Below are 16259 nucleotides of genomic sequence, written 5' to 3' on the forward strand. Positions count from 1 at the left end.
CTGGGGGTTTAGGGGAGGTGGGCAATGGGATGGTAACCCTGGTGGTCATCAGCACTGCCCCCAGGGCCACAGCCTGTACTGCCTCAGAGGATTGGGTTGAGAAGACAGTGAACCACATACCAAGGTTTGCAAACTGATTGTAAAATTTGTTTTTACTTAATAGATGTATTATATGGATAAATCATTGCCTTCCACATTAGCCCTCAATGCTAGTTAAAAGTACATTATCAGAGAATTTGCAAGACCATAAAATGCAAACTTAAACACTGAAAACATTACAAGAACCAAACCCATTGCTGTTGAGTGGAGTGGATTGTAACTCAGGGTGACCCTACAGGACAGAGTAGAACTGCCCTACAGAGTTTCCAAGGAGCAGCTGGTGGATTCAAACTGCCAACCTTTTGGTTAGCAGCTGAGCTCCTAACCACTTGCACCCCCAGGGCTCCATATAAAGCTGCTCCATATATATATATGTATATGTATATATGTATAGGACTCTATGTATATCTATGTAAATTGTCATAACATTTCATAAAAACATTTCCCAGTGTTTATATCATAGGGCTGAAAAGCCGCAACAGCTCTGCACTCTGAGTAGAAGCCTTTTTCCTCCTTGTTGCCCAGAGGAAGGTCCATCGATCTTGAGACAAGCCTCCTGCGGGTGGCTTCATGTTAGACTCTCATCTGACTTGTTTACTGCCTTAAATTCTTTACTGGATTCTTGTTCCAATTGTGATTTTTCAAAAAAAGCTACATGGTGCTAGAGTTTGTTCTAACCAACGCGAGGTTGTGAATGAAACAAGCATTATGTCAGACTGCCAGAATACACTGGAAAGGAAAGTTGTTTTATTCTAATTGTGGTGCTCTGCAGCCCTGGGCCGTGTACTTAAAAACGACACACCCAAGGAAAGATGAGGGTCAGGCACATCTCCAACCGTGACTCCAGAGGGTGCCCTAAACTGCTAATAAAGTCTGGAGGACTTACAGGCCAGAAGAAAATGATGATTTAAAAAAATTACTTCTAGAAAGCTTTCATGTATGTGCTTAAAAGATTGGGGGTTGGGGGGATTAGCATTTTTTGAGTGCAGGCCCTGTTCTGGATGTTTTAGAACTTGTATTAGATCATTTAATCCAAACAACAACCCTTTGAGGCATTAATAATAATGATAGTTGGCACTTAAACAGCATCTACTCTGTGCCAGGTACTGTCCTAATTCTTTGTGTGAATTTAGCTTACCTAAAGGCACACACAGGAGCCCTGGTGGTGCAGTGGTTCAGAGCGCCACTGCTAACCAAAAGGTCGGGGGTTCGAATCCACTAGCCACTTCTTGGAAACCCTATGGGGCAGTTCTACTCTGTCCTATAGGGTGGCTATGAGTTGGAATTAACTCAATGGCAATGGGTTTTGTTTTTTTAGAAAGGGACACAAGTACAAAGTGATAGAGCTGGGATTTGTAGTCCAGGCACCCTGCGGGCAGTTTGTGTTATTGTTAACATGCTTTATTACCTCCTTGCTTACTGTTATTATCCCTGGTTTCAGGTAAAGAAATGGAGGCTCAAACAAGTTAAGTGACTTGCTAGGACATTAACGTTTAGCCAGTCAATAAATATCTGTTAACTGAACTGAAAGGCACAGTTTAGTACCTGACAGACCCAGGATTCAGTTGGAGGCTGTTTGTCTTGAAGGCTCATCATTTCCCTGCTGCTTCATGCTGAAGACTGCAAAAGCCAAAAACCAAACCTGTTGCCGTCAAGTTGATTCCAACTCATGGTAACCCTATAGGACAGAGTAGAACTGCCCCACCGGGTTTCAGGTTAGCAGCCGAGCTCTTAACCACTGTGCCAGCAGGGCTCTGAGGACTGAAAAAAGGAATATTTTTTTGGAGGGGTATTAATTTTTACTAATGCATTCTCCTTACTAAAAAAATAAAATGAAATGATACTGATAAGGCTAGAGACCCCTGTGACCCTGCTTTAATCTCTTCTGCCCCCAAGGCAATCACTGATATCAAAGAGGGGACTTTTAAAAAAGTTATCTTTGGATAAGAATAAAAAAAAACTGCCATTGGGTCAATAAGAATACAAGTGACAAAAATAAATATGAATATTTAGTTCAGATCACATAGTAAGTATGAAGGATTTGAAACTTGATGTGGTGGTTCAGGAAACCCTAGTGGCATAGTGGTTAAGTGCTACCAAAGGGTCAGCAGTTCAAATCCACCAGGCACTACTTGGAAACTTTATGGGGCAGTTCTACTCTGTCCTATAGGGTCGCTATGAGTCAGAATCAACTCAACAGCAGTGGGTTTGGTCGGGTTTTTTTGTGGTGGTTCAGTGGTAGAATTCTCGCCTGGCATGGGAGAGACCCAGGTTCAATTCCTAGCCAATGCACCTCTTGTGCAGCCACCACCTGTCTGTCAGCAGAGGCTTGTGTGTTGCTATGATGCTGAACAGGTTTCAGCAGAACTTCCAGACTAAGACAGACTAGGAGGAAAGGCCTGGAAATCTACTTCTAAAAAAAAAATCAGCCTGTGAAAACCTATGGATCACAAATGTCTGATCCACAACCGATCATGGGAATGGTGCAAGACCAGGCAGTAATTCCTTCATTGTACATGGGGTCACCATGAGTGAGGGGCTGATTCCATGGCAGCCAAGAACAGCATCCTGGCTCCAGAGCCTGAGCTCCTAATCCAAACATTTTCTGGCCAGACCTTCTGTCACGCTGTTATTTTTTAGTCTATAAAATGTAACCTTTTCAGGGGGAGCTCTAAGCCTGGCGGGGTTACCTACCGACAGTGTTTCATGTTGGTAGTTTTGTGACTTCCAGGTGCTGCATGCCACGGGGACCTCACAGAGAAACTCAAACTTCTGTACAAGATGCACGTCTTACCTGGTAAGTGACACCGAGCAGCATATGTGATGTAACCATGAGCTGACCCGAAACCTCTATTTTTTTTTTGCATTGTTGTTTAGGTGAAAGTTTATAACTCAAGTTAATTTCTCATGCAAAAATTTATGCACATATTGTTATGTGACCCTAGTTGCAATCCCTATAATGTGACAGCACACTCCCCTTTCTACCCCGGGTTTCCCGTGTCCATTCAGCCAGCTCCTGTCCCTCTCTGCCTTCTCATCTCGCCTCCAGACAGGAGCTGTCCATTTAGTCTCCTGTATTTACTTGAACTAAGAAGTATACTCTTCACGAGTATTATTTTATGTTTTATAGTCCAGTCTGATCTTTGTCTGAAGAGTTGGCTTCGGGAATGGTTTTAGTTCTGGGGCCCATGTCTTCTGGGGGTTCCTCCAGTCTCAGACTGACAGTACTAAGTCTGGTCTTTTTACTACAACTTGAGTTCTGCACCCCGCTTTTCTCTTGCTCTGTCAGGGACTCTCTGTTGTGTTCCCTGTTAGGGCAATCACTGATGGTAGCCAGGCACCATCTAGTTCTTTTGGTCTCAGGCTGATGACCCTTTCTGTTTCTCGGGCTAATATCTTCCTTGTGTCATTGGTGTTCTTCATTCTTCTTTGCTCCAGGTGAGTTGCAACCAGTTGATGCATCTTATATAGCTGTTCACAAGCTTTAAAACCCAAGATACCACTCCACGAAGTTGGATGCAGAACATTTTCTTAATGAACTTTGTTATGCCAGTTGACCTAGATGTCTCCCAAAACCATGGTCCCCAGGCCCCCACCCCTGCTACTCTGTGCGTCAAAGTGTTTGGTTGTGTTCAGGAAACTTCTTAGCTTTTGGTTTAGCTCAGTTGTGCTGACTTCCCCTGTATTACGTGTTGGCCTTCCCTTCACCTAAGATAATTCTTGTCTACTATCTAGTTACTATCTAGTTAGTGAATTTCCCCCTCCTTCCCTCCCCACCCTCATAACCGTCAAAGAATGTTTTCTTCTTTGTTTAAACCTTTTCTTGAGTTCTTATAATAGTGGTTTCATATGATATTTGCCCTTTTGCAACTGACTAATTTCACTCAGCATAATGCCTTCCAGATTCATCCATGTTGTGAGATGTTTCGAGGATTCATCACTGTTCTTTGTCATTACATAGTATTCCCTTGTGTGAATATACCATAATTTGTTTATCCGTTCATCTGTTGATTTCGTGTGATGGCTCTTATTTCTCTATGATACATGCCAAGGAGTGGAATTGCTGGATCATGTGGTACAAGTGTTCCAGTCTCTCCCCAACCTCTTCATCATTTATTATTTTGTTTTTTGGATTAATGGTAGCCTTGTTGGGGCGAGATGGTATATCATTGTACTTTTGATTTGTATTTCTCTAATGGCTAATGATCGTGAGCATTTCTTCATGTATCTGTTAGCTGCCTGAATGTCTTTTTTGGTGAAGTGTCTGTTCATATCCTTTGCTCATTTTTTAATTGGGTTGTCTTTTTATTGTTGAGGTGTTGCAGTATCTTGTAGATTTTAGAGATTAGACCCTGATCAGATACGTCATAGCCAAAAATTTTTGCCTAGTCTGTAGGTTGTCCTTTTTACTCTTTCGGTAAAGTCTTTTGATGAGCATAAGTGTTTGATTTTTAGGAGCTCCCAGTTATCTAGCTTCTCTTCTGGTGTTTGTGCGTTGTTAGTTACGTTTTATATTCTGTTTATGCCATGTTTTAGGGCTCCTAGCATTGTCCCAATTTTTTCATCCATGATCTTTATCATTTCAGATTTTATATTTAGGTCTTGGATCCATTTTGAGTTAGTTTTTGTACATGGTGTGAGGTATGGGTCTTGTTTCATTTTTTTGCAGAGGGATATCCAGTTATGCCAGCACTATTTGTTAAAGAGACTATCTTTTCCCCAATTAACTGACACTGGGCCTTTGTCAAATATCAGCTGCTCATATGTGGATGAGTTTACATCTGGATTCTCAGTTCTGTTCCATTGGTCTATGTACCAGCACCAGGCTGTTTTGACTACCATGGTGGTATGATAATTTCTAAAATAAGGTAGTGTGAGGCCTCCCATTTTGTTCTTCTTCTTTGCTAATGCTTTACTTCTCCAGGGCCTCTTCCCTTTCCATATGAAGTTGGTGATTTGTTTCCCCATCTCATTAAAAAATGTCATTGGAATTTGGATTAGGATTGCATTGTATCTGTAGATCACTTTGGGTAGAATTGATATTGTCACAATGTTGAGCTTTGCCACTTATGTAGGTCTCTTTTGGTTTCTTGCAGTAGCATCTTGTAGTTTTCTTTGTACATCTTTTCCTTCTCTGGTTAGATTTATTCCCAAGTATTTTATCTTTTTAGAGGCTATTCTAAATGGTATTGATTTGGTGATTTCCATTTCGACGTTCTCTTTGTTGGTGTAGAGGAATCCAACTGATTTTTGTATGTTTATCTTGTATCCTGATACTTTGCCAAAATCTGCTATTAGTTCCAGTAGTTTTGTTGTGGACCCTTTGGAGTTTTCTGTGTATAAGATCATATCACCTGCAAATAGGGATACTTATACTTCTCACTTACCAATTTTGCATGCCCTTTATTTCTTTTTCTTGCCTTATTGCTCTGGCTAGGATCTCCAGCACAATGTTGAATAAGAGTGTTGAAGGGCATCCCTGACTGGTTCCCATTCTCAAGGGTAATGCTTTCAGACTCTCTCCATTAAGGATAATGTTGGCTTTTGGCTTTGTATAAGTACCCTTTATTATGTTGAGGAATTTCCCTTCTATCTTATTTTGCTCAGAGTTTTTATCATGAATGGGTGTTGGACTTGTCAAATGCTTTTTCTATATCAATTGATAAGATCATGTGGTTCTTGTCTTTTGTTTTATTTATGTGATGGATTATATTGATTGTTTTTCTAATGTTGAACCATCCCTGCATATCTGATACGAATTCCACTTGGTCATGGTGAATTATTTTTTGACGTGCTGTTGAAGTCTATTGGCTAGAATTTTGTTGGGGATTTTTGCGTCTATATTCATGAGAGATATTGATCTGTAGTTTTCTTTTTTTGTGGTGTCTTTGCCTGGTTTTAGTGTCAGGGTTATGCTGGCTTCATAGGAATGAGTTCGGGAGTATTTGTCTTTTTCTATGCTCTGAAATACCTTTAACAGTACTGGTGTTAACTCTTCTCTGAAGGTTTGGTAGACTTCTCCAGGGAAGCTGTCAGGGCCAGGGCTTTTTTTTTGTTGTTGGGAGTTTTTTAATTACCCCTTTTTTAATCTCTTCCTTTGTTATAGGTTTATTTAGTTGTTCTCTGTCTGTGTTAGTTTAGGTAGATATTGTGTTTCTAGAGATTTGTCCATTTCCTCTACATTTTCAAATTTATTGGAGTAAAATTTTTCCTAGTATTCATTAGGATTCTTTTAATTTCAATTGGGTCTGTTTTGATATTGCCTATCTCATTTACTTATTCGGGTTATTTGCTTCCTCTCCTGTTTTTCTTTTGTCAAACTGGCCAGTGGTTTATTGATTTTGTTGATATTTTCAAAGAACCAGCTTTTGGTGTTAGTTCTTTCAAGTGTTTTTCTATTCTCTATTTCATTTATTTCTGCTCTAATTTTTATTATTTACTTTCTTCTGGTGCCTGCGAGCTTGTTTTGCTACTCTCTTTCCATTTGTAGGTGTTGTAGGGTTAATGTTTTGATTTTGACCCTTTCTTCTTTTTGGATGAAACCTCTATTTTGCCATAAGCTGTTTGCCTCTTTTTGATACACCAGATCACTCATTGGCCACTAAGAACAATCTGAATAATGACCATTCACACTGTTTCTCTGAACCAGCATGTGCTTGATTCTCTGGTCATTTACCTGTTTGACGTATGAGCTGTGGTAATAGGAAAGAGCAGACATCTGCAGGTAGAATAATAAGTAGCATTTGGTAACCCATGGACAAACGGATTTTGAGAGAGAGTGAGTCTAGGGGGAGCAGTTCTACCACTGACAGAATAAGTGGGGAGGTAGTGAGGTTTTAGGTAGCAGGTGTTCAATTTTAAACATGGTTGCCATCCATTTAAGCCAGCCAATAAATATCTGTTATTGAATTGAACTGAAGGGCGGGCACAGTTTGGTACATGATAGAAATACATGCTGGTAATACTAGGAAATACTAAAAAATAATAATAAGGGATTAGCACTAAAAATGGAGGTAGAGCAGTTCTATAGATTAAATAGAGATAGAGCTCATACTATAGATTGAGCAGTGCTACTCTGCACACATAAGGTCATCGTGAATGGGAATCAACTCGATGGCAGCTAACAACAGCAACATGCATTTGGGAATTGTATTTATAGCATACAATTTCCTATGATTTGATTTATAAAACATTTTTCTCCATAGGATTTGGAAAATTCCCCCATGAAATGGAAAATTTAAGGGACCCTGTTTTGTGTTGTTATTAAAAAGGAAAGTAGAGTTGGAAATAAAGCAGAAAGTACCCCACCTCTTACGGCTAGGTTTTAGAGCCAGTAGCATTCAGAGACCCCCGTGGTGTGATCCTACCTCACCTCTAGCTTTAGTTTCTCATCCTCTTCTGTGTCATTTTCTTTAATAATTAAAGCACACTTTCATTGAGTCATGGCCCTGCCAATACGAGAAAGAATTCTTTTCCTTCCTTCTCTAGAGCCATCCTCTGATCAAGATGAGCCAGATTCTGCTTTTGAAGCAACTCAGTACTTCTTTGAAGATATCACCCCAGAATGCACACATGGTAAGTGGCTTTTCTCATCATGGGCACTATGTTCCTTTTCTACACACCCCTTCATGATTAGAAAAAGACTTGCCTCCAATTTTTTTTCCAAAGTTAGTCAATCAAGGACGTATGTGAATACAGCTGCCTCATAGGTCACTTTCCTAAGCCTAAAATGTTTGCTGTCTGACCCTTTATAGGAAAAGTTAACTGACCCCCGCTCTGTGTGACTGTTAGGTCTACACAGACATGATTCACCTCATTGTCTATAGCCACAAATTTATATACTAAGTCGTGCACTATTTTGTGTTTAAGAATCTAAGCAATGTCTCTCAGCTTCCTGCTGCAGGCAGTTATTTACCTTGTGATTAAGGCAGCTTTATTTCTTCATCCAAGTCGGAAAGTAAGTGTGGGTTTCTCCTGAGTCTTTCCCGTCTTAAATTTTGTCTTCCCAAAATAATAGAATGAGCTTTTAAACTTGGGTGCTTTAGTGATTGAGTGGAGGGGAGTAAGCCAGACTCAGTCTCCTTATTATTATTGGGACTATGAAGTTGAGGGTAGGAGCCTTGCGCAGAATGCTAGCTCTGTGTGTTATTGTCTAGGCGACCTCGGGCAGGTTCCTTGTGTCTCTCAGCCTCATATTCCTTGTGTGGAAAATGGAGATGACGGGTGTCATACTAGATATTTAAACTACTTGATTTAAAGGAGATAATGCAGGCAAGCTTTGGCGTAGTACCTTATTAGTATGTCCTACAATATTCGTAACATTGTTAGCAGTCAAATTCTGGCTGCAAAATGTTAGGCATATATTCCATAGTGGACACTCATTTCAGAAAGTGATTCACATGTTTCAGAATTTTTCAGGAATGGTCACATGCCAATAGCATTTAATATCATTGAAAGGTGCTGTTTAAAAAATATTTTTTAATCCCAAAAGTAGTAATGCTTTGTGTTGAGGTTTTTAAAATACAGGTAAAATATATAAAATAAGCTGAAGACATCTTAAAATCTTGCCCTACTATCTTGAAATATTTCTTTTTATTCATATGACATATATAATTAGACTATACTGTATATAACTGGGATCATACTGCCCAGTTTTATATCCTACTTTTTCCACTTAAAATCCAGGGAGCATGTTCCCATGTCATTAAAAATTCTTTGAAAACATTGTTTTGAAATAGTGTATAATATCCATTTTATGAGTTTACCGTACCTTAAATTTTTTTGAATATTTGTTTCCTAAATCATTTTCAGCATTAAGGGGAGAGGAATCTTTCAGTGACATATAGTACATTTTCCTCACTCTGTCTTACAAGCCACTGAGATTAATTAAACGCTAGGTACAGTAAAGGTCACACATCCCGTAAGCCAGCTGCTTTTTGGGATGGTGGAAGAAGCGCTGGAATGCACTGTGACAGCTGACAAGCTGAATGGGAATCTGAGAACCTTATATATTTTTCTCCCATTGGAAGTCCTTACGTGCCCTTTAAATGTCCTGTCTTAAGAAGAAAAAAGAGAATGGTTATAAGTGGGTTCCTTGAAAGTCATATTTTTGAAATGCCAAATTATGAAGCTGAAGGAATTTTGTAGCATATACCATTTTAGCAAAACTTTCAAAAAGTTTTTTTTTGTTGTTGGTAATGGTGGTTTTTAATCAGCATAGGTTTTAGTTTGTTAAAAGAGTGAGTTCTTGATCCTTTGCAGAGGCTGGCAGATATCCAAGTCATGTGTGCAAAGTAGAGGTGATAATAGAGCAGAGGAAAGGGAAACGAATATTCACTGGGGCAAGCACCACAATTTTAAGCCCTTCACCTAGACGTAGGGTTGCCAGATAAAATACAGGACACCTAGTAAAATTTAAATTTTGGATAAACAGCAAATCATTTTTTAGTAAAACAAGTATGTACCGTGCAACATTTGGACATACTTATACTAAAAATATTGCATGGGACAGACTTAGACTAAAAAAATTATTTGTTGTTTATCTGAAATTCAAACGTAACTTAGTGTCCTGTATTTTTATTTGCTAAATCTGACAACCTGCATACAGATTTTTTCTGCTTTCTACTACAACTGCTAAATCAACCGGTATATTATATGACATTCTGTTGTTTCTTTTGAATATCTCTCGGTAGTTGTCGGATTGGATAGCAGAAGCAAACAGAGCGCAGATGATGGCTTTGTTACAGTGAGTCTAAAGCCGGACAAAGGTACCGCTTTCTCTTCTGTATATTTACCTTCTGGCTACTTAAATACTTGTTTCTTGACCTTTGAACACTTATTTTTTAATATTTGGGTTTTAGGAAAGAGGGCAAATTCTCAAGAAAATCATAACTACTTGAGACTTTGGACTCCAGAAAATAAATCTAAGTCAAAGAATGCAAAGGAGTTACCCAAACTGAATCAGGTAAGTGCTTAACAGTCTAATGCATTCATTTCTAACCTTGAAGCTCTGTTTTCCAATCATAGATAAATGTAGCATAAGTACCTTTCAAAGATAATGGCAACCTGGGGCACTTAATATCTGTCTGAATCTATTTTAGTTAGTATCTGTTTGAATCTATTTTGTGCATGTTTTTTGTGCATCAAAAATGTGCTTAGTTGTGAAAAAATGACATATTCTGAGAAAAAGTGAGCCAAGAAATATTCAATTTTGAGAGCACACGTCTCTCATCCCAAGCTGTTAGAAACACTCAGATTTTCAAATAGCAAGCCCATGCAGTTTACAGATCACTGTGCCCAGTGATAAAGATGTCTGACATGTTTTTCCTTAAAGAGCTGAAGTGTAATGATTTATGCCCTTGGTTGCTAAGGAAAAGGTTGGAAGTTCGAGTCCACTCAGAAGCACCTCAGAAGAAAGGCCGGGTGACCTACTTCTAAAAAATCAGCCACTAAAACTATGGAGCACAATCCTACTCTGGCACACGTGGAGTCGCCATGTGTGTCAGAGTAGGATTATATAAATAATTATAACTCAAGGTAGAAAATGTTAAGTTGCATAACAAGGACATTGTATTGGGGACGATCAGGGATGTGCCCTGGAGGAGAGAGGTTGAACAAACCCTTGAAAAACTGAGTGCATACAACAGGTAAAATGAGATGATATCTGCGATTTCCTTAAAATACTACAATGAAGGGGAAGAAAGCTAATGAATGAAACGTTTAACATATTAATCATTGTCACATCTAGGTGATGGATATGAGAAGGCTTATTGTTTCATTCTTTCTACTATCATGTTTGTTTGAATTTTTTCACACAAAAAATAAAAGACTATCAATAAAGAGACTTTAAACAACAAATGAATCCATCCTCCACATAAGACTTTTTGGAGATCCTTTAACCAGTCGCCATCGAGTCGATTCCAACTCATGGCGACTCCATGTGTGCCAGAGTAGGATTGTGCTCCATAGTTTTAGTGGCTGATTTTTTAGAAGTAGGTCACCTGGCCTTTCTTCTGAGGTGCTTCTGAGTGGACTCAAACTTCCAACCTTTTCCTTAGCAACCAAGGGCATAAATCATTTGCACCACCCAGGGATCCAGAGATCCTTTTACGTGGAGTCGTACTTTTAACCTCTTCAGCTCTGCCTCTATGCACCCCATAAGATTCTTTCGTTTTTGCAAATCATTTTTCAGGGCCAGTTTATTGAGCTGTGCAAGACAATGTATAACATGTTCAGCGAGGACCCCAACGAGCAGGAGCTGTACCACGCCACGGCAGCGGTGACCAGCCTCCTACTGGAGATCGGGGAGGTTGGCAAACTCTTCATCGCCCAGCCTGCAAAGGAGGGCAGGAGCGGAGGCAGCAACCAGGGCATCCCCGGCATGGTCTTCCCCAAGAAAGGGCCCGGCCAGCCTTATGTGGTGGAGTCCGTTGAGCCCCTCCCAGCCAACTTGGCAGCCGACAGCGAGGACCAGTCACTGGGAGGGCAGATGGAGGACATTAAGCTGGAGGACTCCTCACCCCGGGACAACGGGGCCTGCTCGTCCATGATGATCTCCGATGACGACACCAAGGACGACAGCTCCATGTCCTCCTACTCGGTGCTGAGTGCTGGTTCCCACGAGGAGGACAAGCTGCATTGCGAGGACATTGGGGAGGACACAGTCCTGGTGCGCAGCGACCAGGGCACGTCAGAGCTGCCCCGGAGTACCAGCCTGGACCGGGACTGGGCCATCACCTTCGAGCAGTTCCTGGCCTCCCTGTTAACTGAGCCTGCCCTGGTGAAGTACTTTGACAAGCCTGTGTGCATGATGGCCAGGATTACCAGTGCAAAAAACATCCGGATGATGGGCAAGCCTCTCACCTCTGTCAGTGACTACGAGATCTCAGCCATGTCAGGCTAATGTGGGAGCCGTCCCCGGGGAGCCCAGGTGGGGCAGGCGAGGGTCTTTTTTATGTTCTTTTGTGTTGGGTTCTCTTTGTTTTAAATTAACTATTTATTAGTACCTGGCTTGAAGCCCAAGGTTTTCATAATATAATACAATAAAAACTGTGGGAGAAATATTTAAACACCTCGGTGTAGGTACAGTACAACTGTTAACTCTATTGGTCTGGGGTGGGTGGGGAGTGACCAGAATACAATTTATTCCGTGAATTCCAAAAAAGATGAATCTGTCAGTGACGTGTGTATTATAACTTATTAATCTTGCTGTTGAACTGTATACATGGTTTAAAAAATAGTGCTCTTTAAAGCTAAATAAGATGGCCGTCATTTGTGTATCTGGGCTTTTAAGTAAAACTAGAGTTGTGAGGAAAATGAAATGCCACAGATATAAGAAAGTTCTTAAAGAGAAAAGGCACTGTCAGCTGGGGTAAGCCCGATACCACACCACTTTAGGAGGCATTAAAAACATTTTTTATGATTTAAAGTATATTTCGTAGAAGTCCTCTATTTGAAATTCACATTCAACTGATGCTCCCCTTCAAGGGGAGACCATCTAAGGATCTACACAATGATGAATGTATAAATGATTTTTACATGATGCCAGAATAGCACTTCCGTCTGGTCAAATTGGAAAAATACCAGACCAATTCTTCCTTTAAAAAAAAAAAAAAAACCTAGTCTGATTATTTGTGTCAGCTGGCTGGAATTCCGTGAAAATGAACAGTCTTTTGCAACAGAGGATCGGAAAGCGGTAGCCAAGATGACAGAGGGTTCAAGTTTTTTTTTTTTTAAGTAGAAGTACTGATACTTCTGATCCTGGATTTTCAGCTTCTTATTCATGGCAAAGAAAGCAAAAAATAAAACATGAAACTTCACCATTTCTGTAGTCTCCATAGATTCAAGAAATTATACCATGTATCACACCTAGTAAATCAATGTAAAATAGAGAAAAATGTAAATTGAAAAGAAAAAATCTGCAAGATAACATAACTGAATGTTTTAAAACAGAACTTGTCACTTTATATAAGAGAATAGGATGCTCTATCTTTTTCCTGAATGGACGTGGAAATGAAAACTAGCGCACCTGCACTTTGAATTCTTGCTTCTTTTTTATTACTCTTCTGATTTTGTTTTTTACAGACATTGGAGGTTTGTTTGTTTGTTTGTTCCCTTCTTATTGTCGAATGCGTAATCGCGGTCACATTTTCTTTGCTTATTCAGAATATTTCTTTCTACACATTCCTTTATTTTATTACACATTGTGTCCTTGTTTAGTTTGTTGCTGCTGTTTTCTATTTTGTTTACAGAATGATTTTTAAACTGTCAAATGAAGTAGTGTTAACCTCACATAGGATAAATGTGAACAAATAAAATACATCAGATACTCAGATACAGCTTTTACCTCAGCGCTTGAGTTCCTGCCTACGTTATTAACATTATTCCTTTGACAGCTTAGCAGGGGGAATTTTATTAGGCAAGCCTTTTGACCAAATTTTATAAGCAAATATTTTGAGATAAGAAATATAATATGTAGTGATGCATGTGAATGAGAGTATTTAAAATGAGGAAGAGAACGTATCACTAATTTAAAATCCTTTTCCTACATAAAGAATAACAGACTGAAAACTCTTCTGTTTCACCCTTGTCAGTACACTGAAATGTCATTTGATATGTACTTCATTGGAGTCCGTTGGTGGTACAAATGGCTAATGCACTCTGCTGCTAACGGAAAGGTTGGAGGTTCAAATCCACCCAGAGGTGCCTTGGAAGAAAGGCCTGGCAAGCTCCCTCTAAAAGATCTGTCGTTGAAAACCCCATGGAGCACTGTTCTACTCTGACACACACAGGGGTTTCCATGAGTCAGAGTGCAGATGGCAGCTGCTTTAGGTATTTAATCAAGAAACCATTTATCTGATTTGACTTTAAGATCGTTACACATTATTCTACATGCTTGTGTTTTTAAAGGTACTAAAAGATGCCTCAAGAAAGAATTATAAAATCTGGTACTCTCACCCACTGCTACCCCCCAAAAATCAAAGATGTGGTTGGGAGGGAAATAAGCATGAATTTAAAGGTATAGCCTAGACAAATGAGAGAAGCCAGAATTTCCTGTTATCATCAAGAAAGAAACTAATTGAACAGCATGCCATTTTGGAAGCACATGTCTATTGATGCTCGGAGCACTTGGTTGTAATACTCTCATTCTTTCAAGGACATCATAGTGCTTTTCATCACAGCAGCATGTTACTGTACAATGGGAATTTTTAGTCTGTGTTTGCTTCTAAAGGCTATGTATGGAGGAGCCACAGGCCCTTGAGTTATTTCCAGCTTAGCCTATGAGATAAATAGGTTGTCAGCTCACTCACCTAGTCCCGAAGACATCCACTGCTTTCTAAGAAACATCTTCTAAAAGAGGTCAAAGTTTCTGTCTAGTGTTCAATGGTCATGTTATGCCTTATAGATTATCCTCTCTGATTTTAATTTATTATGACTTGATGTCTTCTTTTTTACGTGGCCACTCCCTCAAGCTAATAGTTACTGTATAATTACAGATGCTGGGCACAGTGTCTATAGCCTGATGGACTTGAAATGGCATTTCTGTGAGGCTGCAGCTCCAGAGCGCTGGCACTGGCCTCAGTGGCACCTTCACATGTGAAAACTCCAAAGAGAAAGCAAGTGCTAAGGAGGAGGAATAAGCCATTTGGAGCCTGGGTGCTAGGGAGGGAGTGTGCCAGGGAAACGGGACTGTGCTGGAGAAACCACAGATCACAGAGCGTCATTCTATCCAGCATCACTTGGAGGCTGATGCTGGGTGGGAGGGGTGGATAAGCTATATGGAAGCTCCACAAAGGGAGCCGTGGGCCATGAGGAGGCTCACATGCTGAATCCTGGCAGCTGGGCAGCTTCCGAAATGTGCTATCTTCACATCAAACTTCTGTGGGGAGACTGGTTAGGCTTCTCCTCCATTTTCTTGTCCCGGGGATTCCACAAGAGCCTCCCAAGCCTGGTGCAATAGCCTTAGCCTAGTCTCTGACTGAAGTTTTGTCAAGGGGGTGCCAAACTTACAGCTACTTTCGTTCCTGAATCTAACAGTGTGAAACTCTTGGGGAGGCACTGGCAGCTGCCTTAACTCATCTTACCTCTGGGTACAGGGTTCCTCAGAGTGCATTATGCATTTACCCATTCTGTAAGAAGGCCCTTGTTTTGCTTCATTTTGTTTGCTTCAACATCAGCTTCTAACCTTACTCTGAAAATAATAGCAATTGATATGGTGGGTACAAAACATTTTACACTATTTTCTGCTTTTGAATGACTTCTTTACATAATGCTTGGGGCCCTGTACCTTTTGTTTAGCATGTTCCTGATAGCCTGATTCTTCATAAGGTAAGTGGTTACCAGTGGTGGGAGGGGAGGGGAAAGAAGGAGTCGTTGCTTAGGCAGCACTCAATTGTACATGTAAAAATTGTTGAATTGGCAAATGTTTTGTTATACTTATTTTTACCACAATTAAATATATACAAAAAAGTAGGGGGCCATAAGAGCTAAAGGAATCTAGTTTGGCACAGGGTATGGCAAGGCTAAGACTAAGACTCTCCCTGTGGGCTTTGATAAAATGATGGCTGCCAGGGGAGGTGGGTCTGCCCAGCAGCTGGAGGCAGATGGCCAAGGGCCAAGCTTTAGTCTCCTAGGGCTTCGTGGGTTCACAACTGTTTCCTTTCCTCACCCTTCATGGTGAGGACAGAAGAACAGGACCGACCAAAATCCTGTAGCGTCTCTCAGAATACTCGAGTGGGAAAGAATCGGACTGATGCCACATCCCCTGGGCTGGAGATAATTTTCTGATCACTAGAGTAGGTGAGCTGAGAGCCCTGTTGGCACAGTGGTTAAGACCTTGGCTGCTAACCAAAAGGTCAGCAGCCTGAATCCATTGGCTGCTCCTCAGAAACCCTATGGGGCAGTCCTACTGTGTTCTATCAGGTTGCTGTGAGTAGGAATCGACTCAGCAGCACTGGGTTTCGGTCTTTTTTGTTTGTTTAGAGTGGGCAAATGAACTTATTTCATAAATATTGACCACCTACTATGTGCTGCACTAGGCACTGAGGGTACAACAGTGAACCACGCAGAAAAATCCCTGCTGTCGGGAAAATTCACGTTCTGATAGGGGACACAGACTATAGGCAAGATAAATACTGTATATGTTATGTTATGTCGGTGAT

General features: G+C 40.5%; 1 protein-coding gene across 2 annotated transcripts in view; it reads left to right on the plus strand.

Moving 5' to 3' along the window:
- TBC1D9 (TBC1 domain family member 9) overlaps window positions 1–13443 on the plus strand; it is a 147235-nt gene extending 133792 nt beyond the window's left edge. For both annotated transcript variants that reach the window (XM_003410447.4, XM_064285292.1), the window contains exons 17-21: window positions 2831–2896; window positions 7588–7674; window positions 9792–9866; window positions 9960–10063; window positions 11291–13443. In XM_003410447.4, coding sequence (XP_003410495.1) covers window positions 2831–2896; window positions 7588–7674; window positions 9792–9866; window positions 9960–10063; window positions 11291–12001 — 1043 coding nt within the window. In that variant the 3' untranslated portion in view covers window positions 12002–13443. The remainder of the gene's footprint in view (window positions 1–2830; window positions 2897–7587; window positions 7675–9791; window positions 9867–9959; window positions 10064–11290) is intronic.
- The last annotated feature ends 2816 nt before the right edge of the window (window positions 13444–16259 follow it).

This window comes from Loxodonta africana, chromosome 5, assembly GCF_030014295.1.
Source record: "Loxodonta africana isolate mLoxAfr1 chromosome 5, mLoxAfr1.hap2, whole genome shotgun sequence".
Classification (NCBI taxonomy): domain Eukaryota; kingdom Metazoa; phylum Chordata; class Mammalia; order Proboscidea; family Elephantidae; genus Loxodonta; species Loxodonta africana.